Source organism: Macrotis lagotis, chromosome 3 (assembly GCF_037893015.1).
Source record: "Macrotis lagotis isolate mMagLag1 chromosome 3, bilby.v1.9.chrom.fasta, whole genome shotgun sequence".
In the NCBI taxonomy this organism is placed as follows: Eukaryota; Metazoa; Chordata; class Mammalia; order Peramelemorphia; family Peramelidae; genus Macrotis; species Macrotis lagotis.
This window is the reverse complement of record NC_133660.1, coordinates 287915724-287939634: the sequence shown is the minus strand read 5'-3', so window position 1 is coordinate 287939634 and position 23911 is coordinate 287915724. Positions and strand designations below refer to the sequence as shown.

General features: G+C 37.9%; 1 protein-coding gene and 1 long non-coding RNA gene across 6 annotated transcripts in view; one reads left to right on the top strand and one right to left on the bottom strand.

The window, feature by feature from the left end:
* The window catches only part of LOC141518969 (uncharacterized), a 205366-nt gene that overhangs the window by 43098 nt on the left and 138357 nt on the right, over window positions 1–23911 (bottom strand). The window lies entirely within an intron of this gene.
* Window positions 3415–23911, top strand: part of LOC141518965 (membrane-spanning 4-domains subfamily A member 14-like) — a 53694-nt gene continuing 33197 nt past the window's right edge. The window contains exons 1-6 of one of the 5 annotated variants that reach the window (XM_074231388.1): window positions 3418–3690; window positions 3775–3912; window positions 5326–5376; window positions 6911–7063; window positions 7462–7566; window positions 19492–20228. In XM_074231388.1, coding sequence (XP_074087489.1) covers window positions 3547–3690; window positions 3775–3912; window positions 5326–5376; window positions 6911–7063; window positions 7462–7566; window positions 19492–19500 — 600 coding nt within the window. In that variant the 5' untranslated portion in view covers window positions 3418–3546 and the 3' untranslated portion in view covers window positions 19501–20228. Of the gene's footprint in view, window positions 3691–3774; window positions 3913–5325; window positions 5377–6910; window positions 7064–7461; window positions 7567–19491; window positions 20229–23911 lie in introns of those variants that run through there. The other 4 variants (XM_074231386.1, XM_074231389.1, XR_012477323.1 and 1 more) reach the window with 4 other exon arrangements.

Below are 23911 nucleotides of genomic sequence, written 5' to 3'. Positions count from 1 at the left end.
AGCTTTCTATGTCATGAGATTCTTAAAGATATCTGGGAGTTCAAAGGAGATGGTGTGTGTGTGTGTGTGTGTGTGTGTGTGTGTGTGTGTGTGTGTGTGAGGCCAGGAAACTGAGAGAGGGACTGAGAGATTTAGAAGCCAAATAGGCCATGGTAGTGAGTCCTATGTAATTTTTCCATGATTACATTTTTACAATTTTTCTGTATTTATAAACTTTAAAATTGTATAATACAATTACAATATAACATTACATCAAATTATTACAATGCGCTTTCTCAGTCAAGGAAGGTGATGTAGTTATAACCAAAAAAAAAAAACAAAACCCAAAAAACAAAACCACAGCATAGGTTGGGATATCTCCCCCTAGTTCTGCCATTAATCCCCTGTAGGATCTTAAACAACATCTCAGAAACTGGTAGCTCAGTTATCAGATGAGAAAGCTGGATAAAAAAAAAAAATCTCAAAATGTCCCTTGTATGTCTGACATCTTATCACTTGCCTGAAATTTCAGGTCAAATGCAATGCACTCCATTGTGCTCCAAAAATTGGCAGATGTCTTAGCAGCATCATTTGATATTTTGGAAATAATGGCAGATGAGTGTTGTCCAAGGAGTTTAGGATTAAGAAAAATAAACGGTCTGCTGCAGGGTAGTACTCTTGGTTTCCTATAAAAACAAATGTGCTTGCTCTAAAACTCTACAAAAGGAGAAGCAGGAAAGTGTTAATTAACACTTTTTAGGGCTGTTGCCTGATTTTTATTAGCATTTAAGTTGAAACAAGCTGAGGAGCCATCTAGAGCAACACCTTCATGTAACCAGCAAAGTCATGGAGACCCTAAGGGGCTCTTTTTCAAGTATACACAACTTGAACAGAACAGACTCAGAATTGGAAACCAGGTTTCTCAGTGTAGAATGAAATTCTTTCCATGCTCTGATTCATTGTTCTGATCCTATAGAAATGTAAAAGGGCTTTTTTGGTTCTTTCAGAGCAATTTTAGACTTCTCAGAGTCTAATGCTACATATCTTTCAGGGAGATCTGCAGGTCCTTTTAGGAAGTTGGCACCAAGTAAAAGTGAGATATTTGGTTTGAAATTCAATTCAACATGCATCAATTAAGAAATATTTGGAGGTCAGTGAATATTTGTTCCCTGGTCCATAAAAGAGGAACACAGATTTCCTAGGCAAATACTTTAATCTTGGCCTCAGTTTCTTCATTTATGAAATCAGGGTTTGAGCTAAATAGGTTCTAAGGTTTTTTTAACTCTACAAATATAATCACGGATATCCAGTTGAAAGAGTGATATTCTCTACACCTTAAGAAAGAACTAGGGCTAACATGTGCAAATGAATGGGAAAATATAAGAACTTGGCTCATTTTAAGACAAAACCTAATAATAATGAAAATGATCACAAATTGGAATGGGCAAGATTGTAAGAGAAGAAGAGGGGAAATCAGTGCCAATTTTCCAACAACATAAAGACTGAGATATAAAGAAGGTAATGGGACATGCTGAGGGATGGATTACATGCAAGTATCAATACAAATTGGTATTTCTGACAGAACCATAAGTAATACAGATTTGTAATTCCAGTTGCTAAGGAAGCCAAATCTGGCTGATGTCTTAAATCCAGGTTTTCTGAGCTCCAGGGGAAATCATGCCAAATTGATCTCTATTTATATCAATATGGTGAACATGAAGGAGGGAAGGGCTAATAGATTGCCTAAAGAGGGGTATATTGGCCTAGGTTGGATATAGAGTATGTCAAAGCTCCCTATCAGTCCTGGGATCAATACCTTTCAGTAGGTAGAGTGAGGGACTCTATCAGTAGTGGAAACAAACCATGAGGAACCTTCTCAACCAATTCCAGTTAGGGTGAAATTAGGAAAACAAAAAAAAAAAGACTGTTAGGCTTGAATAAATATAGTTGCTAAACAGAGGACATACAGGACTCCAACTAAATAAAGGAAACAAAGCTCAATAGCAATTTCCTGTTGGGTAAATTCAGGCTTCTTCTATTATCACTAGCTATAGAAAGCTATGATTTAAGGATGGTTAGAATTAAAAAGTAGATGAGGTTCAGAGTAAGGGACTGGATGAGATGACTTCCTACAGTCTGTTCTAACTCTAAGATTTTATGATTAGATAAAAAATTAGTCAAAGTTGTATACAAAGGCACTGCAAAAACATCTTATTTTTATTGACATGGAATTTTATTTACATGCATATGAAAATCGAACAGCAAAGTCTGACAAGGTGGAAAATGATAGAAAAGGGTCCAAAGTTCACCTTAAGTTGATGAAAAGTAGAAGAGAGTATTAGGAAAAACCAGGCATGGTTACCATGGAATATGTAAGCTAAAGCAGAACTCTCCAGGTCCAGAATGAACACTCTCAGCTAAATCTACTTCAAAAAAAATAATAGAAATTCATAGTTGGAAGTAACCTGAGAGGTCATTTAGTCCAAGGTTAGTGCCCATAAAAAAGTTGGAAAGTTTCTAGCAGGCAGTTTCTACTTGAATACTTCTAATGATGAAAAAAATCATTACTCCCCATCCTTAAGGCAACCAAGTCCCTGTATGGGCAGGTCTAATTGTAGGAAGTTTTCTTTTTATTCTTTATGTTGTAATACAATAATCCTACCCAAAACACAACCTATTTTTCCTAGATTTTTTAAACTCCTCTGGGGCAAAACAGGAAAGAAAGTTTATCTCATTTCCTCAAGATAAGTTTTCACATTATTTGAAGATGCTTCTCATGCCTTCTGTCTCTCATCTACCCTGAGATTTTTCTCTTAACTAGGTCTCCTCAGATTGAAACCAAATTTTCTTATGGCCTGCTTTTAAGCCTCTCTTCCTCCCTCTTTGTTCATCTATGGGCCTACCCTAGTTTACCAATATCCTTTCTAAAATCTGGAAGTCACTACAGACACTATCAGATTGGATGTGGATTGTGTGACTGAGGTTTTGTGTATTATTCTCATTAGCACCATCTTACTGAGATAATGAGAAAGGATCAATTGCCTTTAAAAGATAGAAAGTAGTCATTTAAATGAAAACTTAAGAGAAATTCATTTGCTTGAGTTTAAGAAATGACCTGATGAAATAAAAGGAGATCAGAGGATTAGGAGATTAACAAATTATTCTACCTGTCCACAGAAAAGTCAAACAGAGAAATGGACATGAATTAAGCAAGAAAAGAATTCTCTTGGTCAGAAGTCAATGGTATTGGAGAATGGGTTCCTGAAAGAGGCTGGAGGGTAGCCATTCATTCATCAAGGGGCATGGCCTAGCTTGGAAGATCTTTCACCTCTTTCATACAGGAAGCTGTAGGTAGTGACCTCTGAAAAGTTCTCTCTAGCTCTATGACCCTTTGACCTTATCATTCTATTGCTTTATGACCCAATGACTCTGATTCCAATATAAAGAGGAATTGAGTCAAACAAACCAAGTGAACTTGGCAGAGGAGCAAAAAATGATCTTGGCTGTGATGTCAATCAATCCATTTTCTTACCATACTTCTGGCAAAGAATCACCAACAATGTCACAATGTTAAAACCCAAACCCACAGAAGAGAACTCAAAGATGCGCCAAGATTCTTGCCATACAGGGAAGTTAATAATTAGTGCCCTTCCCTATAAAAATCAAAGTTTTATGCCAAGTTTACTAAGAGGGGAGCCAAGGTTGTTGGGGGTAAGTCAGACCTGGTCAAAGGTAGAATTCATGGGGGACTATGTTATACCTATATACTCACCATTATCTCTTTCTCTTTACTAGGTTCTTCAAATCCTAATAGGCTTGATCATCGTTACACTTGGAGTCCTTTTATTTCACAGTTTCACAGAAATCAGGCTTTCAAAGGCACACGCTCCCATTTTATATATGACAAAATATCCATACTGGGCAGGAATATGTGTAAGTAGAATAAATGGAGCAACTTTGGATATAAAGTCAGAAAGACTACTCTGTAATGCCTAGTGAATTCTTTGAGTCCAGTTGTATTAATGGAGTTAAATCCTGGGTTTCAGTAATCCTACAAAGGTTTATAGACAGATAATAGAAGGCCTGCTCTGCAAAATATGGTTAGTAGCAGAACAAAATTAGGGCTTGGCCTTTCCATTCCTGTGTAGTCATTGAGTATTGTAGCAATCCCTATGTTCAGGGGAAATAGGAAAATCAAAATCATATGAAGGACTGAGGCAGCAAACAGTAGTGGGAAAAATAGTGAACCTGAATAATCAAATCCCAGTTGGGGCCAGTACCTATGTCACCTTGTTCAAATTACTAAAATTTCTGTGCCTCAATCCCTTCTTTGTAAGATGTGAGGGATTGGACTAGATGGTCCCTAATTTCCCTTCCAACTCTAAATCTATGATTCTAGAAGTCTACATGATAATAACCAGCATTTAGAGAGTGTTTCAAGGTTTGTAGTATGTTTTATATATGTTAATTTGTTTGATCATCCCAAGGATTCTGTAAGATAGGGGCTATTGTTATCCCCATTTTACAAATGAGGAAACTGAGGCTGAGAGGGGTTAAATGACTTCTTCAGGACCACATAGTCAGTTAATGTCTGAAATGCAATTTGAACTCAGGTCTTCTGCCTCTAGGTCCTGACATGACACTTAATTGATAAGAATGTGGCTGGTGGCCACAACCATGATACATTTCAGGAGCCCTTCACTGTCTGATGACCTGGATTTGGATCCATTGATTATACCCTGGCATAGATTAATCCACTACTCTGAGTACCTCAAAAATATTAATTGACTCTCCACTGCCTCCCTATTAAGACACCTCCTTATCTCAACATTTAAGGCCCCCTACTACCTGTTTCCAGCTCCATCTCATACCCACATACTTCCTATATTTGCCTTTCCATTCCAAATGAAGTTCACTATTTGCCTTCTTGTTCTGCCTTTCTCTCATTACCAAAGCTAGTCTCATATCATTCTCTGCCCCAGGCTGAGCATAGGCTTTCCCCATCTCCTATTTTCCCCTATTCAAATCAAGATAACTACCATCTCTTCCATGAAGACTTCCCTGATTCTTAAAAATGAAAGTTATCACTCTTCCCCAATACTTCATGATAGTCTCTCTGGAGCTCATTTTGCCTTTACTACATTCTAAATTAAATCACAGAACTATCCTACCATTACTTCTTTAGCCTATTGTAATATTTCTTTGCTGAACTGAACTTCTCTGCCTTGAGAATTTTATGATCAAGCCAGGAAGAATTTGGGGAGATGGGGGGAGACAAAACTAAATGTATGTTATGGTCATGAAAGCTAAATCAGATGACTTAACACATTACCCTTCTTTCCATAGTATACCATTACAGGATTCATTACAATTGCTAAGACGCTGTCTGCCCAGAAGGTAAAAAATGGCTTCTTGATGATTCAAATTATTTTCATGATTTAATAGTTTAAAGCCTCTTAACTTGGGGTTCATGAACATTTGTTTAAAATATTCTGATCATTGTTTTTCCACAAAATTGACTTTCTTTGTAATCCTATGCATTTAAAAATATTACTGAGCATAGGTCCATAGGCTTCAGCAGCCTGACTGTTAAAGGACTCCATTCACAACACATAAGAGATAATCCAATGGTCTTGTGATCTCAATGACTTGGAAAATCCATCCAATATTGTAGCTCTTAACCTATTCAAGCCTGCCCACCTTGTCTGCCTTTTCTTTACAATTAACCATGGAGGCTCCCAACACCTTGAAAGACTTCCTTGTGCAATCTTAGAATTTCCTGGTGATCAATGCTCTTAACATGTAATTGATCCAGTTTTCTACCCCACATCCCCAATCACACTTTGATAGAACCCTCTGAAACACTGCCACTGGCCAAATCTTAATCTATACCATGAATGTCTCTGTTGTCTTTTGGATGATCCTGAACACCAAATTTTTGATGAGTCTAATAATTTCAATAGAAAATATCACTGATTCCCCTTCCCTCATCTTCACCCCAAAATCACTGGATCCTCAATTAATTCCCTCTAGGCCAGCACATAAATAATTGAAGTATTTCATTATAATTGTCTACATCATGCTATTATCCTATATGCTTAGGGTTAATAAAATGAAAACATTTACCTGCAGAAGACTACTCTGAATTTCTCCATGAAAATTCTCTAAGAGTGAGAAAGCATCCATTGCTTTAGAGCCTGTGGTATTAATTCTAGTGAGGCATTCTGGATGCTTTTTCACATACTCTAAGATTTGGACAGGTGCTTTTTGTCAGAGATTTTTGGGCTATCTTCAGTCAATTACTGAATTTTTCTAAAAAAAATTTAAAAATAAATCTGGTTATGAGACTAGAAAAGATGGGAAGGAGAGTCATATTTTAACCATTGTAAAAAATATAGAGAATTCATCTTTGTTGGCAAGTACTTCCCTAGTCAACAAGCAAATTGGACTTTTGAAACAAATTTGATAACAATAATTTTGATAATTTGATAAATGCAGGAAAAGAGCTGGGAACAAAAAACTTACATGAGAAAAACTGGTGTATGTGTGTGTGTGTGTGTGTGTGTGTGTGTGTGTATGTGGACCCAGATCTCTTATCTATCATCTTATGAGCTTGTATTTGAGGTAAACACTGGAAGAGCAGAGAAAGAGGCTGAGAAAATGCATTCAGCATCTGCCAAAAGGTTCCCTGGAGCCAGTACAAGGAGAAGTCCTCCAGAATGAATTGGAGCATTGTGCTCAGGGCCTGCTCATCCCTCCCCTCCATGTTCCTGAGATTATCCCTAGTTTGGCTCTGCTTTGGCTGGTTTCTAGCTCTGCCATGTAGGGTTCTGGGTCTTGGACTCCTTCCTTAACTTTAAAGTAAAGTTCATAAATCCTGTACAATGCTGGAAAGGCCAAGGGCTGAGTGTTGTTTCTCCATCTCCTTTAGAGTCACATCAGTCTTTTCCTGGATGGTCTCTGTGTCTTGGTAGCTACATGCGGGATCGGTCTGTTCCTCTACACCCTATCCGAGGATGACTTCTTCCGCTGTGATCCGTCTTTATCCAAAGGCATTTGTCTCATGGGGAAAGTCTTCCTTCATGTAAGTATTCTCCTAAAAAGATGGACATTCCAGACCCTTCCCTGAACAAGCTTTCTCAAGGGCTAGTATGGACCAGTATGTATGGGCTTAGGGAGACAAAAAATAAAATAAATAAAAAAGTCCCTACCCCCAAGGAGCTCACAGTCTAATAGGAGGTCAAGTTCCTATTTTGAAAGTATAAAGTTAGTTGTTCATTTTTTTAAAAAAGCTTAATTAAATTTCACTTCCTTTAGCTTTTTTATTGAATAAAAAATATTACCCCTTGTAAGGGAGGTCAATATTTGTTTGCTTTAAAAATTAAGATAGAAATAAAATTCTCAGGCTGCACATTCTCCTTCCCATAGGCCCATGTGCTTCTCTCCTGGCTAAGGGCTCTCTCCCATCTCTGCCTCTTGCAGGGGATTTTGTCTCTCTTCCTGATCCTCACCATTGTCCAGATGTCCATTGCTGCAACACTGTTAGCCTTCCAGTGTATAGGGACAAGGAAAAATCTTGCAAATGAGGTGAGTTCAACATCACTGGGAGAACTAAGACAGGTTGTGCTCATCTTGGGAGATGAATTGACTTTCAGACACCTTGGTTATTCCAAGAAACTGAATTAAGGCTTAGGAATCCTGTGACTGGGGAGGGGGTGGGGCTAAGGAAGAGACCCTGAATTTGACAGGGGCTTTTTCACTTGGGAAGAAGAAACCTTTCCTTCTGTGACTACAATCTTCATTGCATTATCTTCAATCTCTGCTGTCTACAAAAAAAAAATGACTTTCACAACTATACCTTTCTCTAGTTCATTGATAAAACAAAAGCCAAGTTTTTTCCCACCCTCTGAGAGAAGTCAGTACACAATGACATTTTCGAGTACTCTTCACAAAGAGAAGAAGGTGGTCATATTTCTGGAAGGGGTAGTGTAAGGGAAAATCAATTGTTTGTGTGATGTGGCTTTGATGCCTGCCCAGATCTCCTAGGATGAAAGTATTCACCTGAGACAACCAGATACTTGGCAATGTCTTTCTCTCTCTCCCTTTACCTCTGTGTGTGTGTGTCCCTCCATCTATCTTTCTTTTTTTGTTTTAATTTTTTCACATTACTACAATAGTCATGTTGTAAAAATAAACACAACCCCCCCACACACACACACACACAAAGACAGAAAAACCTCAAGAAAAATAAAGTGAGAGAAAAAAATGTGCTGCAATCTATATTCAGACACCATCAGCTCAGTCTTTGGGATGGATAGCATTCTTTATCATAAGTCCATCAGAGAAATTGCTTCAGTATTTTTCCCCCACAGCTACTACTGCTAGCTGAACTTCCCTCCATCCTAATCCTCCCCACCCTCATTTGTTCTATTGTCTCTCTCCCTTCACCCTGTTCCTCCTCAAAAGTGTATTGTATCCAACTACCCTCCCCCACAATTTTCCTTAACTTTTATAAGCTACACCCCCTTACCTACTCTGGTAGCCTTTCTCCCATTACTTTCCTCTTCTATTTTCTATACATGACTGAGTATTATTTCCTGTCTGAGTCAATTCCAGTGAGAATGATGGCTCACTCACTCCTCCCTCACCTCCCCCCACCTTACACTCTATTGCAAAAACTCTTTTTGACTCTTTTTTGTGGCATAACTTTGCCCATTCTACCTTTCCTTTTCCCTTCTCCCAGGACATTCCCTTTTTACCTATTAAATCCATCTTTATAATATATAATACCTTCATATTCAGTTCCCTCCTGGATCTTGGCTATACATGCTCCTTCTAACTGCCCTAATAAATGAGAAGGTTCCTATGAATTATCAGTATCATTTCCCCAGGCTGGAATACATCTAGTTAGTCCCTCATCATTTGGCCTATCCGTCCTCTCTCTCTTTGCTTCACCTGAGTCCTGTACTTGATCAGACTTTCTGTTCAGCTCTGATCATTTCAACAGGAAAGTTCGAAATACCCCTCTTTCACTGAATGTCTATCTTTTCCCCTGAAAGAGGATGCTCAATTGTGCTGAGTAGTTGGGTTGGATTCCAAGCTATTTTATCTTCCAGAATATCATATTCCAAACCCTATGAGCCCTTAATGTGGGTGCTGCTAAATCTTGTGTAATCCTGACTGTAGTGCCACGATATTTGGATTATTTCTTTCTGGCAGCTTGCAATATTTTCCACTTGACTTGGAGTTCTAGAATTTGGATGTAATATTCCTGAGAGTTTTTATTTTGGGATCTCTTTCAGGAGGAGAAGGATGGATTTCCTCAATTTCTAATTTACCTTCTGCTTCTAGGATATCAGGGCAATTTTGTTGGATTATTTCTTGAAAAAATGAAGTCTAGACTCTTTTTTTATTGAATTACTTTCGAGTAATTCAAATAATTTTTAAATTATCTCTCCTGCATCTGTTTTCCAGGTTAGTTGCTTTTACAGTGAGATATTTAACATTTTCTTCTAGTTTTTCATTCTTTTGGTTTTGTTTTATTGTTCCTCGACTTCCCACAAAGACATCAGCTTCTCTTAGCTCCATTCAACATTTGAAGAAGTTGTTTTCTTCAGAGAGCTTTAGTATCTCCTCTTCCATCTGGCCAATTCTGCTTTTTTAAGGTATTCTCATTGGCCTTTTGGAAAGCTTTTTCCATTTGACCCAAACTAGTTTTTAAGATGTTTTTTTTCTTCAGTTATTTTTTGACATCTTTTTCACCAAGTTACTGACTTGGTTTTTGTGATTTTCCTGCATCATTCTCATTTCTCTTTCCATTTTTTCCTCTACCTCCCTTATTTGATTTTCAAAATCTTTTTTGAGCTCTTGAATAGCCTGAGACCAATGCACATTTTCTTGGAGACTTGGATACAGAAGCTTTGACTTCCTCATCTTCTGAGTGTGTGTTTTGATCCTTCATGGGACCAAAATAATTGTCTATGGTCAGATTTTGTTCTTCTGTGTTTGCTCATTTCTCCAGCCTATGATTTGATTTTAATTCTTTGTTAGGAGACTCTGCTTCCAGGGTGGAGGGTACACTGTCCCCAGCTTTTGAGGGTTTTTGGAGTTGTTTTCAGGGACAGCCCCCCAGGGAGCTCAATTCCTCCAAGGTCTTCTGAGAGACTCTGAATGTTCTCCTGGCTGGTGTTCTGGACTGTGGATGACCACAAGCACTCTCCTCTGACCTGCAGCTATGAGGAGGGTCCCTACCCACTATGGCAGAAAAGCTCCTTTTTCTGAGACTGGGGCCTAAACTATGACCTAGATCTGAGTATGGGGCAAAGTCACAGAGTTCTGCCTCAGAGAAAGCAAAGAGACCTTCTGCAGACTCCCCTGATCCCTTTTCTGTCCACAGACTGAACATTCTGGAAGCAGCTACTGGGTGGTTCCCCAAGCCTGCCCCTCTGGACTGGGCTCCCCTCTCACTCTGGTGTGGTAGAGCTTTCCCAAATAGCTGCCAAATTGTCCTTGGAAATCTCTGGGCTAAGAGATCTGGAAATCACCCTGCTACCTCAGACCCAGTGCTCCAAGGAATGTTCCTGGATGGATGGAGCCAGTTCACACTGGCATGGCCTGGGCTGTGTGGCAGGCCTTTTCTAACAGTGTAGCAAACTGTTCCAACAGATCTTCCAAGTTGTCTTAGACTGGGAAATTGTTTACTCAGTCATTCTGTGGGTTCCACCACTGTCAAGATTGGTTAGTCATTATTTAGAGTTATTTGCAGTGGTCTGGGATAAAGCTGCTGGGATTTCCTGCCTCCACTCCACATCTTCTCCAACTGTCTATGTCTCTCTGTCTCTGTCCGTTCCTTTTTCTCTGTTTTTCTCTGACTTTGTCTCAATCTGTGTCTCTCCCTTTCCCTCTGAACTGTGTCTGTCTCCTTTTTCTGTCTCCCTCTCTCTTGCCCAGTCTCCCTTTCTTTCTTTCTCTCTGTTTCTCTCCATATTTCTCTCTGTCTCTCTGTAGATCCCTGATTTTCTGTCTTTTGCTCTCTCTCTGTATGTCAGTCTTTTGCTCTCTCCCACTGACACCTACTGATTTGTGTGTGTGTACATATATGTGTCCCTGTCTCTCCTCCCTGTCTCTGTCTCCCTCTTAACCTCTTATCTTTCTGTCTCTGTCTCCCTCTGTCCCTCTCTCTACCACTGTCACTTTTCTGTGTTCCTTCATCTGTCTCTTTGTCTATCACTCTACCTCTTTCACTCTGTCTCTTTCTTTTTCTCTGTCTCCCTGTCTCTGTCTCAGTCTCTCTGTGTCTCTGTCTCTCTCCCCGTTACTCTTTTTTCTCTTTCTCTGTGTCTCTCCATTACTCTCTTTTTTCTCTTTCTGTCTCTCCCTCTGCCTTTCTCTGATTATCTTTCTTTTTCTCTATATCTCCCTCGTTCTGTCTGTCTTTCTGTCTCTGTTTCTGTCTCTCTGTGTCTCTCTGATTCTCTCTCTGGCTCTCTCCTTCTGTGTCTCTTTCTTTCTCTCTTTCTCTGTCTCCATCTCTGTCAATATCTGTCTGTCTGTGTCTCTCTCTCCCTCTCCATCTGTCTCTCACTGTCTCTCTGAATCTATTTCTATCTCTATCTCTCCCTCTGTCTCTTCATTTGTCTCTCTTTCCCTCTCCATCTCTCCTTCTCTGTCCATCTCTCTTTCTATCTCTGTCTCTCTCTCTCCCTCTGTGTTTGTTTCTCTCTTGTCTCTGTCTCTATTTGTGTCTCTGTCTCTCTCTCTTCCTTTGTCTCTCACTCCTTTCTTTCTGTGTCTCTGTTTCTGTCTCTCTCTCAGTCTATCTGTTTCTCCATCTGTTAGTGTCTCTAATTCTGTATCTCTGTCTCTTTCTTCCTCTATCTCTGTCCCTCTGTCTTTCTGTTTGTTTCTCTGTCTTTGTACCACTCACTGCACTTGAAATGTACATATTTTTCCATTCCACAATTTATCTTATCTAGTTTCACTGACTTTGATAATCTTTTAATTTTATGTAATCAATATTTCCTGCTTTGTTTCTTATGAATGCCTTTAGCACTTGTGTTTAGCATTCTCTCCTTAGTCTTTGTTATGATACATAGTGTATACTTCCCTCCTGTTCTCTAATTTTTTTTAAAACAACATGACTTTTTGCATTCGGTATGTTTTAACATTATAAAAGTAACTGAGATGCCAAGTTCCTATTTTGGTGGCAATTTCTCAATGAGTTGATTGACTCCAAAAAGTTATTGTGTGTCAAACACTGGGTAAAGTGCTAGAGAACCAAATCAAAAGCAAGAGATGGTCCTTACCTTCAAAAACTTTCACTGTCAAGAATGGGAGATCGATCATGATGGAGAGTAATGGATAATGAAGGATGTTTTGATCTCAAAAGTAGTAGGAGTGGAGAACAAAGAGCAGAGTCAACTGGCACATCTCTTCCAGAAGAAATGGAATATAATATTTATACAGCAAATATCTGAAAAAAGACTACAGAAAGATCTGTGTTAAGGAAAGACAAAAAGAAACAGGATTGAGCACCCCCATCTTCTGTAGGACTTTACAAAAAAAGATGGAAGAAATTCAGTAGTAATGGGAGAGTGATAAGATCAAAAAAATGAACCTAAGGTGCCAGCAAATGGGAGAGAAAAGGTGAAGTCTGTCTACCAAATGAACCTGAAATCATCCTTCTACATTTGGAAGGCATGACAATGAATCATCACAAGCTCCAGTATTTGTGGTCCTCAATTCAGATTCTAACCCAGTCCTAAAAGAAAAAGAACTGGCACCAAACCAGGCTCCAGTGATCACTGTACAGAGAGTTAGGGTTCTGGCATGCACTCCTTGGAATACCAAAAGCCCCAGAAGGAGAAATGAACTACTCAGTTCCTGGGCACCAATACCAGTGGGTGACAACAAAAGGAGTTGGGAAATCCGGGAGGAAGCCTGAGCTTTTTATTGATGAACTAGGGACATAGGAGGTGACAAAATCAATTTCTTATTGGAGACAGTAAAAAAATAAGTCAATATGACAGGCCTTCTAGAGGACCACTATGGGCCTGAGGCAGAAGCCAGGGATCCTGGAAAAGGGCAAGGCCAAGGCATCCCATATAGACTGGAAGTAGCACCTAGCTACAAAAGGGCTACAACCAAATAAAATCTAGTAAATCAGCCAACAATATAAGGAGGAATTTCTAGGAACTCAAAATTCTGAATCGTGAACTTAAGGTTGAATATATCAAGAAATAGGAGAAAATACCAAATAACAGTAAAAAAAACTACTATGGGTTAAAAGAAGCCCAAGAGAAAAACAAGAAGAAAAACAGCAGAATTTCAAAGAAAATAATGAGATTCTCACAAGGATTATAAGAGTGACTAGAAGAAATCAAGGAAAAGATTTTTTTAAATGAAATGAAAAATTAGGAAGGAAAAAATTGAAAGGATAGGTCAGAAGAAAAGCCAGAAACATTTACTCAAGTTGATTGGTTCTTGTCCTTTGTTAGCAAAAAAGACCAAAATGACATCACTTGTGTTTGAAACAAATTACAGTGTGTCTGACTATGGCTGATCAGACTAATATGAGCTTGGAATGTTCTAACACAGGTTGAGCACAAATAGTCCATGTGAACACCTGGGGTGGGCACTCTAAACTTAAAAGATGTCATGTTTCTTTTGAGCTACTTCAATTCTTCCTTCCTCATGAAGAACAGCCCCCTCTCTGATGAGGGCATGCCATGCTGGGTGGTCCTGGACCAGTGTCTCCCATGCTGTATGATCAATTCTAAAGTTCTTCAATGAAACCTTCAGGGTGTTCCAGTATCACTTCTTCTGACCCCCCTTGTGAGTGCTTGCCCTGGGTGAGTTCTCCATAGAATAGTTTTTTTAGTAAGCAACATCTGGCATTCTGTCAACGTGTCCAGTTCATCATAGTTGCACTCTCTGTAGTAATGTTGGAATGCTAGGCAGTTTAGCTCAAGAAAGGACCTCAGTGTCTGGGATCTTCTCCTACCAGTTGATCCTCAAAATCTTCCTAAGACAATTTAAGTGAAAGAGATTCAGTTTCCTGACATGGCACTGATAGATTGTCCAGGTTTCATGGGTAATATAGCAATGAGGTCAGAACAACAGTGGTAGACCTTCAGAACAAACAAAAAAATTAAACACTATTTTTTAAGAACTCAAAAAAAGAAAAGTGCCTAGATTTATTATCTAGAGGGCTAAGTGAAAATAAAAAGAAATCATTATTCACCTCCTGAGTAAAACCCTAAAGATTACAAACAGAAAAAGGGTTCAAATACAGAGGAAATATATTAAAAACAGGAAAGACACTGCTAAAACTATTATATCAAGAGGAGAAAATCTTAAAACATGATATAAAAAATGAAAGAAAAAAGATAAATAATTCTATCCAAGAATAATTCACTCTGCAAAACTGAGCAATACTATTGCAAGGGGGAAAGGATATTTCAGACATGATAAAAGGACCTGAAGTGAATAGAAATTTTGATATGTAAACCCAGGAGTCAAGAGAAACAGAATATAATAAAAAAAAATTGGAAGGGACTAAATTATCCATTGTTACCCACTTGTTGCACTAGGAAGGAATACTGTCCAATCTCTAGACTCTCCCCATAGCAAGGCAAGTTTCTCACTCCTCACTCAATGATTTATAAGCCCCCTCACCAAGCAGCTGTTCCAAATCTTCAGCATTCTCCCAACAGTATCACACTCCATCCTCATCCATTACATGGAACATCTCCCCTCATACTTTGAAGGAAAAAATTGAGGCCCTTCAGTGAAAGCCCTTATCTCACAACACCACAAAATCATGTCCCTTCATTGGTCTTTACCCTATATATTCAATTCTTGTTTTTCTCCCTACAACATCTCTTACATATAACTCCTCTACAATCATTATACATAAGCTTAGTTCAGGAATGCATGACCTTGCACTTGGATTATTGAAAATTCCTTTGAAGATTTTTCTCAAGAGACTTTGAAATTTAAAAAAGAGGGGGCAGCTAAGTAGCACAGTGGATAGAGCACGGGCCCTGGAGTCAGGAGGACCTGAGTTCAAACCCGGCCTCAGACACTTAATAATTACCTAGCTGTGTGGCCTTGGGTAAGCCACTCAACCCCACTGCCTTGCAAAAACCTAAAAAAAAAATTTAAAAAAGAAACTGTCAAAAGATAGAACAAAAAAATGATTTCTGTTGTGAAAAATCTTTTTTAATTCAAGAAATAATAGACATTTGGGTAATAAGATGCATTTAATTACATGAAAATAAAAAATGCTCAACAATAGCATACTTAAAAGAAAATGCATAATAAAAAAAATCATGGCAAATGTCACAGATTGTAAACTCAACTTTTTAAATATACAATGAACTGTTGAGTCAACATGGCAATTCTCAGACTACAGTTGGTAAATGGTATGAACAGAATTTTCACTCCAAAAGAATAATTTCACTCCAACAGAATAGTCACTCCAAAATGTTCAACTGCTGAGAGGCTAGGTGGTGCACCAGCCCTGGAGTCAGGAGGACCTGAGTTCAAATCTAGTCTCAGACACTTAATAATTAACATAGTCATGTGACCTTGGGCAAGTCACTTGGCCCTTGTAGAAGCCTTGCAAAACAAAATATTCAACTACAGTAATAATCAATGAGATACAAAATAAAACACTTCTAAGCATCTCATGATTTGGTGATTAATAACTAGGAAATAATCTAAACTGTACAATATATTAGCAAAATAGGCATAATAAATAGATCAACAAACCCCTCTAGTCAGTCCCAAAACCCTAAATACAGAGACAGATTTTATGTATTAAAAACAATTACTCAAATAACACCATCAAATAATTAAAAGAAAAGATTTAACTAGGATAGAAAAATGGGTAGTCTGATTTCTAAATGGAAAAATGATTAGGAATTTTCCAAGTTGAGAATGCTGAACAAGTGCAATTTTCTGAATTCAGAAAAAGAGATGTTCCACTCCCCTCAAGTATTTGCATTCACTCAAAGAAAACAATAACTGATTGGCCAGTACAGGACCAGTTTTCAGATAAGACATAAGGGTTGCATGAGATGTTTCTTGTCTTTCATTACTGAAAAAGACCAACCTTGCTGGAGAGCAATTTGGAATTATGCCCAAAGGGCAACAAAAATGTGCATCCCCTTTGATCCAGCAATGCCACTACTGGGTCTATACCCTGAAGAGATTATGAAAAAAGGGTAACAGCATCACTTATACAAAAATATTCATAGCAGCCCAGTTTGTGGTGGCAAAAAATAGGAAATTAAGTGAATGTCCTTCATTTGGGGAATGGCTTAACAAACTGTGGTATATGTAGATGATGGAACACTATTGTGCTATTAGAAACCAGGAGGGGTGGGAATTCAAGGAAGCCTGAAAGGACTTGCATGAACTGATGCTGAGGGAGATGAGCAGAAACAGAACATTGTTCATCCTAACAGATGGGTGTGATAAACAACCTTAACGGATTTGCTCATTCCATCAGTGCAACAATCAGGTACAACTTGGGGATATCTGCAATGGACAATATCATCTGTATCAAGAGAAAGAATTGTGGAGTTTGAATAAAGACCAAAGACTATTACTTTTAATTTTAAAAAAATTATCTTATTATGTAATTTTGCTATCTCTTATACTTTGTTTCTTCCTTAAGGATATGTTTTCTCTCTCATCACATTCAACTTAGATCAATGTATACCATGGAAACAATGTAAAGACTAACAGACTACCTTCTGGGGGGGCTGGGGGGAGGGAAGCAAGATTTGGGGAAAAATTGTAAAATTCAAAACAAATAAAATCTTTCTTAAAAAAAAAAAAAAAGAAAAAAGACCAAACTATCACCACTATGCTTGAGACAAATGAGTGTGTCCAACTGTGTCTGATCAGGCTAATACAAGCTCAGAATGCTCAACCACAGGTTGGTAGAACACCTGGAGTGGGTTCTCTAAACTTACAGATGTCATGTTTCCTTTGAGCTACTTCAATTCTGCCTTCCTCATAGAGCACAGCATCCTCACTGATGAGGACAAGTCATGCTGGGCAGTGCTGTGCCAGTGTCTCCCATGCTGTACAATCAATTCCAACTTCTTGGTATCACTTCTTCTGACCTCCTTGTGATTGCTTGCCCTGTGTGAGTTCTCCATAAAATAGTTTTTTGGTTAAGCATATATCTGGCATTCTCTCAATGTGTCCCAGTCCATCATAGTTGCTCTCTTTTTAGTAATGCGGAAATACTAGGCAGTTTAGCTCAAGAAAGGACTTCTGTGTCTGGTATCTTCTCCTGCCAAGTGATCTTCAGAATCTTCCTAAGACAATTTGAATCGAAGTAATTCAGTTTCCTGAAATGACTCTGGTAGACTGTTCAGGATTCACAAGTATATAGCAATGAGGTCAGCAATGGCTCTGTAGACCTTCAATTGGATACTTAGTCTAATAACCTCTTCTCTCCCACACTTTCTTTCGGAGTCTCCCAAATACTAAGCTAGCTCTGGCAATGTGTGTGTCAACCTGAATGTCAATGTGTAGCTCCCTGGAAAGGACACCACCACCAAGGTAAATGAACTTGTCCACAGTCTTCAAAACTTCTCCATTTGCTGTAATTGATGGTCTCACATATGGATGGTATGGTGCTGGCTGATGGAGCACCTGGGTTTTCCTGGTGTTATTTGTAGACCAAAATTAGCACAAGCAGCAGGGAATCAATTCATACTTTGCTGCATCCCAACTTCAGAGGCTGCATTGAAAGCACCATCATTTGCAAACAGAAGATCATGCACCAACACTCCTTCCACTTTAGTCTTGGCTTACAGCCTTTTCAATTTGAAGAATTTGCCATCAGTGCTGCAGTTAACCTTGAGGCCATGTTTATCCTCAGTGAAGGCATTTGATAACATGACTGAAAACATTTTGCTAAAAAGTATGGGAGCAAGGACACATCCTTATGTCACTCCATTGGTGACTGGGAACTCTTGAGAGCATTGTTCACTAACCAGAACCTAGGCATATATACCATCATGGAAGTGACAGGAATTACTGATCAACTTCTCTGGGCAACCAAATTTTAACATAATTTTCCATAAGCCCTCATGACTGATGGTATCAAAACCTTGGTCACACCTACAAATATCGTACACAAGACCTCTGTTCTGCTCTCAGCATTTTTCCTGGAGTTGTCAGGCAACAAACACCATATCAACTGTTCCTCACCCCTTTCTGAAGTCACACTGGCTCTCAGGGAGGTGACCATCTTCCAGGTGAAGAATCATTCTATTAAGAAAGCCTAGAAGCAAGAATCTTACCAGGAATGACCAAAAGAGAAATAAGCCCATGATTGTCACAGAACAATCCATTCCCTTTACCTTTATAAAGATGGAGGATGGAGGCATCCCTGAATTCTTGAGGGGTAACCTCTTCATGTTTTATAACCTGGAAATTTGCAGTTTTTTGATGAACAATGGACCCTACATCTTATAGAATCTGGAATAGAATCAGCTGGAATAAAATCAGCACCAGATGCTTTGCCACTTGAATGGAGCCTAATGGCATTCAAAACCTCTTCTTCAGTTAGAACTTCAGCTAGGGGCTGATTGACTACAACTTGAGGTAAATGGTCAATGGCTTCTGCATTGATTCATAATGTTAAGAAAACTTATGGAAGTGTTGAGCCCATCTCTCTAGGATAATGTCCCTATAGTTAATCAATGTGTATGTAAACAGAGATGCACCATAGGTCTTTGGCTCATAAATAGCCTTCAAGACATCATAAAAGCATTTTGGTTTGTTACTATCTGCATAAAACTAAATTTTGTCTGCCTTCTTAACAGTATTACCCTTCACTATGACCACTCCAGAAAAATGTATATTCCATTCCAGTCAGCTGGTCTTCATTTGTCAGCCTTGTTTCACTGGGAGCTGCTAATTGTTTATGATACCTGCTGAATTCTCTTGCAACAAGAGCTGTTCATCCTTCGAGTCTATTGGATCTTGTGCTGTCTATGTGTGGGCACACATTCCATACTTGAATGGTGAATGGAATCTTCTTTGAAGAAGTTTCTGTAGATATTTTTTTTGGCTCAAGTGCACAGGGGATCCCCATCTGCCATAGTAGTAAGGCCAAGGTTGGGTAAGCAGACAATTTTTAAGGCACCTTTTCTAACCACTTCCTCACACCAGAAGGTGAGCAGTGCATTTCCTTCAAAGGACTGCTCAGTCACCCAGGGGGCTGCCAAATTCCATTGCTGCTTTCAGTGGGAAAATGATCCAGTGACCTGGGTCTCCTGTGAGCAGGGTTGTGACTACAGCTCCCAGTGTATCTGCACTTGCTGCTTTATCATTTGCTACTAGCCAACAGGACTTTGAAATAGGAATGATAAAATGGCTGATGGTAAAGTGGGTGATGTCTTTTGATGTGTGTGTATATATAAATTGAATTTAAGTGAATAGAGCTGCATAAAGTCATTGGTCTCACTCTCTCCTCTAAAGTTGTCATGATCCAGTGTAGCAAGACAGAGTCAAGACAACTAGATGCAGCAGCTGACCTTAGTGTCTTTGATGTCTAACGAAGTTCTAAGCTCTCCACAGCACCTGTTTCAGTTGGCTTCACCTGCTTTAGTTGACTTCCTGGTTATTGAAACAAAATGTTCTCATTCACCCATTCCACCAGTGGAAGACTTCACATGCATGAGACATATAATTGTGAGGAAACTTCTGTAGCAATCCCCTGACTATCAGGGGATGGATTCAGCTCAATGAGAGAAAAGAAAACTCGCACCTGGATGGAGAATACCAGAAGTACAACTGGCAGAGCCAGTTTACTGAAAATATCAAACAGTTCCTATAGAAGAAAACCACAAAATTAGCATATGTGATAAAAACAATGATGTAACTTTGTTATGGGCAGAAATTAACCCAGCAGGATGTGACCCAGGTCAAGAAGTTTGGAAACAGGGCTTATTGAATAGTGAGATCAAGAATGACACAATTGTGTTATCAAACCAAAGTTCCATGGAAGCTTTCAGCTCAAGGGTCAACAGAGCTCAGGTTATTTTGGCCATGACTGGCCTCTTGACCCCAAACTCACTTGAGTGGCCTCTATAAACTCCCTTGGATCAATTTTTGGATCTGATTGTGTTTCTGATCAGCATAACCTAGGTCCTTAGTTAAGGGTCTCTAAGCAATATGTGGAGGTGATCCAGCTTCCCAGAAATGCAAGACTAAGTTCAAACAATGTAATAAAGTTTTCTCATAATTTTTACAATTGAATAAAGTCTTCTCACAATTCAGAAATTGGATTAGATCCATAATTTAACAGAAATGGAACTGATCTAGTTCCAGAATTGAGTCACAAAATGGAACAGAGTCACTATAGTTTACTCAATTTCCACAATTCCCCCTTTTGATTCATGGGGGATGGGCCAGTACATGGATCACTTATCTATAAGTCAAATTTATAAGGATTTTCAAATATTCATAATCAGAATTACATAAATCAGGCTACAGATAAAACTAGAAGTTCACAATGGAGTAGTTATTTTGAGGGGAAGATAAATATGACAGCAAGGTAACAAAGAAAATGTAAAATAAACACCATGAAAGAAAAGGCCAAAACAATACAGACATTATTATCTATGCTAAATAACATCATTTCCTTGTATCCTAGTGACTCACTCCCAATATCCATTTAATAATTTCATCTTATTTTGAGTCCCAGGTATCACCCATTTGGCCATCTGATCCCTGGAGATACCTTCTCTTGAACATTCTGGAATAGGACTCATTCTTAGAGCAGCTCTGAAGGGGACTCTGCTTCTCTGGTTCAAAATCACTTTTAGAAATTCCTAGGTAATTCTGTTAAAATATGCCAGTAACAAGTCTCAATACAATTTGGTACAATTCCTTAGATCTAGTTTTCCAATAACTAGTTCATGTAGTGAAAACTAATTCAAGTCTTATGGTTCTGATTCTATTAACAAAGAAGCTAAAAGAACATCATCAAATTAGGGAAACATAATTCACACAAAACTTCAGAGAATTTCAGTTTTTATATACCACTAGCTATTTTTAGCTTTACGAAAGCCTGTAGCTGAAAAAAATATATTTTTTAAAAAATGAATGAGGGTCTAAGCTGTAAAATGAATCCTTCTGTCCTTTAAAAGTATCTGACACTTTTAAAAATAAGAAAATAATTTTACTTTATAATTATCAAGGCAATTTTATATGTAAAATCCTTTATTCAATATTAAGAACGTGTTATTAAAAACATAATCAAAACCTGAATTTCCAAACTAGATATATCTGGGATACAAGTTCATAGTTCTTAGAGAAAACAGTATAATCCTTTTGCTTTTTCAAAATCTATTATTCCATTTCATCAGAAATTTTTCCATTACAATTTGTCTTCTAACTTTGTCTAATTTTTTTTTTAGGAAATCATGCCTATGTTATAATTTGACCACAAATAAAGATTAAAATGTTAAGATTTTTCACTCTTAAATATTATCATTTTTCCAGCAATCTATTGAGTACTGTACTTAAAACTATTACTCAGGTACTCTGATTATGAAAATTTGCTATGAAAGGAAAAGGTAGGCAGGAGTTCTAATAATGTCTATCCTTGTACACTCAAGGGCACAGAATGACCTAACATATATCATAAAACAGGAGAAAATGTCCTTTAGCTCCATTTGATTCCAGAGTTGTATCTGATAGACAAACATGTAGTCATAGGACATCAAAAGTTGATCAGGATGAACCAAATGCAGAAATTTCCTATTGAGAAAGAAGGTGGCACAGTGGATAGAGCACTGGTCTTGGAGTCAGGAAGACAGGAGTTTGAATCCAAACTCAGAAACTTGATTTGTACTAGTCGTATGACCTTGGGCAGGTCACTTAATTCTGAGTGCTTCACATCCAGGACCCTCACCCAGTTGTCTTGATTCATATCTAGCCACTGAACACAGTTGGTTCTGGAGGAGAAAGCAAGGTTAATGATTTAGCACAGTATCCCCCCTCAAATCCAATCCATGTGCTTGTCATGGTATCATTTTCTTCAAAAATGAAGGACAAAAAAATAGTTAAGAAACTGAGTTAAGAAGATACTCCCTGGGGCCCCTAGGTGGCTTAGTGGATAAAGCACCAGCCTTGGAGTCAGCCTCGGTTCAAATCCCATCTCAGACACTTAATAATAATAATTACCTAGCTGTGTGGCCTTGGGCAAGCCATTTAACCCCATTTGCCTTGCAAAAACCTAAAAAAAAAAAAAAGATCCTCCCTTCAGCCACACCAAGGTGATTTTTTTTCTACCTTTTCCAGGATCAAACACAGTTCCCCCCACCCAACTCAGAGATGGGGTATTTGTTTCTTTTGCTGAAGGGAAGAAAAAAGCAAAAGAAATAAATGTACATCATAATTTAGTTTTATATTTGTAAGGACTGGCATGTTTTACAGATTTGCAATTTTATGTGCAATCATCTTGCTTTTTTTTATGGGATTATAGAAATGCTTATTTTGCTTCATATATTGAAAATAAAATTACCAGTGTAATACAAAATAAATATATAAACATTTTTATTTATAAGTTCTTTCTCTGGATGCAGATAGCATCTTTCTTGATATTTTTAATTTGTGTATGATAATAGTCAAAAATGACTTAGTCACCCAAAGTCATTCTTAAAATAATAGAGCTGTCACTATATATACAGTGTTCTCTAGATTCTGCTCACTTTGCTCTTCATCATTTCATGGAAGTCTTTCCATGCTTTGCTAAGATCATTGAGCTCATCATTTCTTAGAGCATTGTAGAATTCCATCACAATCATACACCACAACTTATTCAGCTACTCTACAATTGATAAAGATACCAGGTATTGCCAGTTCTTTGCCACAACAAAAAGAATCATCCCATTCACATTAAAAGTTATGTTTACAATTTGGAAATTTCCTTAGATTTCTATACCCTTCCATATGCGCATATTGTTATCTATGCAACCCAGATAAGAGTAAGGTTTCAACAATACCAGCCTTCCACACTCACTTGTTTCCTCTGAATTAGTTGTTCTTTCATATTCCATTTTTATAATTACTCTTTTATCTTTTCCTACCCAATTTTGTTTTTAAAAATCACTCCATGTTACAAAATTCAGGCCCAACCTTTATTTCAAACCACCTTAATAATGATGACAATTTTAAGAATAGTGATTATATTTTTATTTAAAATAAACAGTTTAACCTTAATGTGTATTTTATAATTAGTTTTTAATGTTTTCCTTATATTTTGGGGGGATCTTTTGTATCAGATTTTCCAATGAGTTCTCTTTTTGTTAAAAATAACTGAAACACTTTCAGTTCATCAAATATTTATTTTTCTTTTCATTCAGGATTATTCTCAACTTTGTTGAGTAAATATTCTTGGATATAAACCCAGCTCTTTTGTTCTTCAAAATATAATGCTACAAGATTACAGTCTTTTACAATAGAAGTTGCTAGGTCTTATGAAATCCTGGCTCTCTTTTCACAGTATTTAAATTGTTTCTTTATCGTTGCTTACACTATTTTCTCCTTAATCTGGGAGCTTTGAACCTTGGCTATAACATTCTTCTAAGTATTCTTCTTGGGATCTCTTTCAAGTAATGAAAGGTAAATTGTTTTCCACACCCACATTGCCCTCTTGTTCTAGAACTCAAGGGCAATTTTCCTTAATAATTTCCCATAATATTACAACATTTCATTATAAATAATTATGAATTTATAAGTAAAATTTACTTATAAAAAATAAAATAAAACCAACATTGAGGTTCCAGCATATAATAGATATGAGTTAACTCCTGTTACTGTATTGAAGAGGGACAGAGGGAGTGGAGAGAGAAAATATAATAGATGGTAGTGGGGAGGAATGGACAGAGGA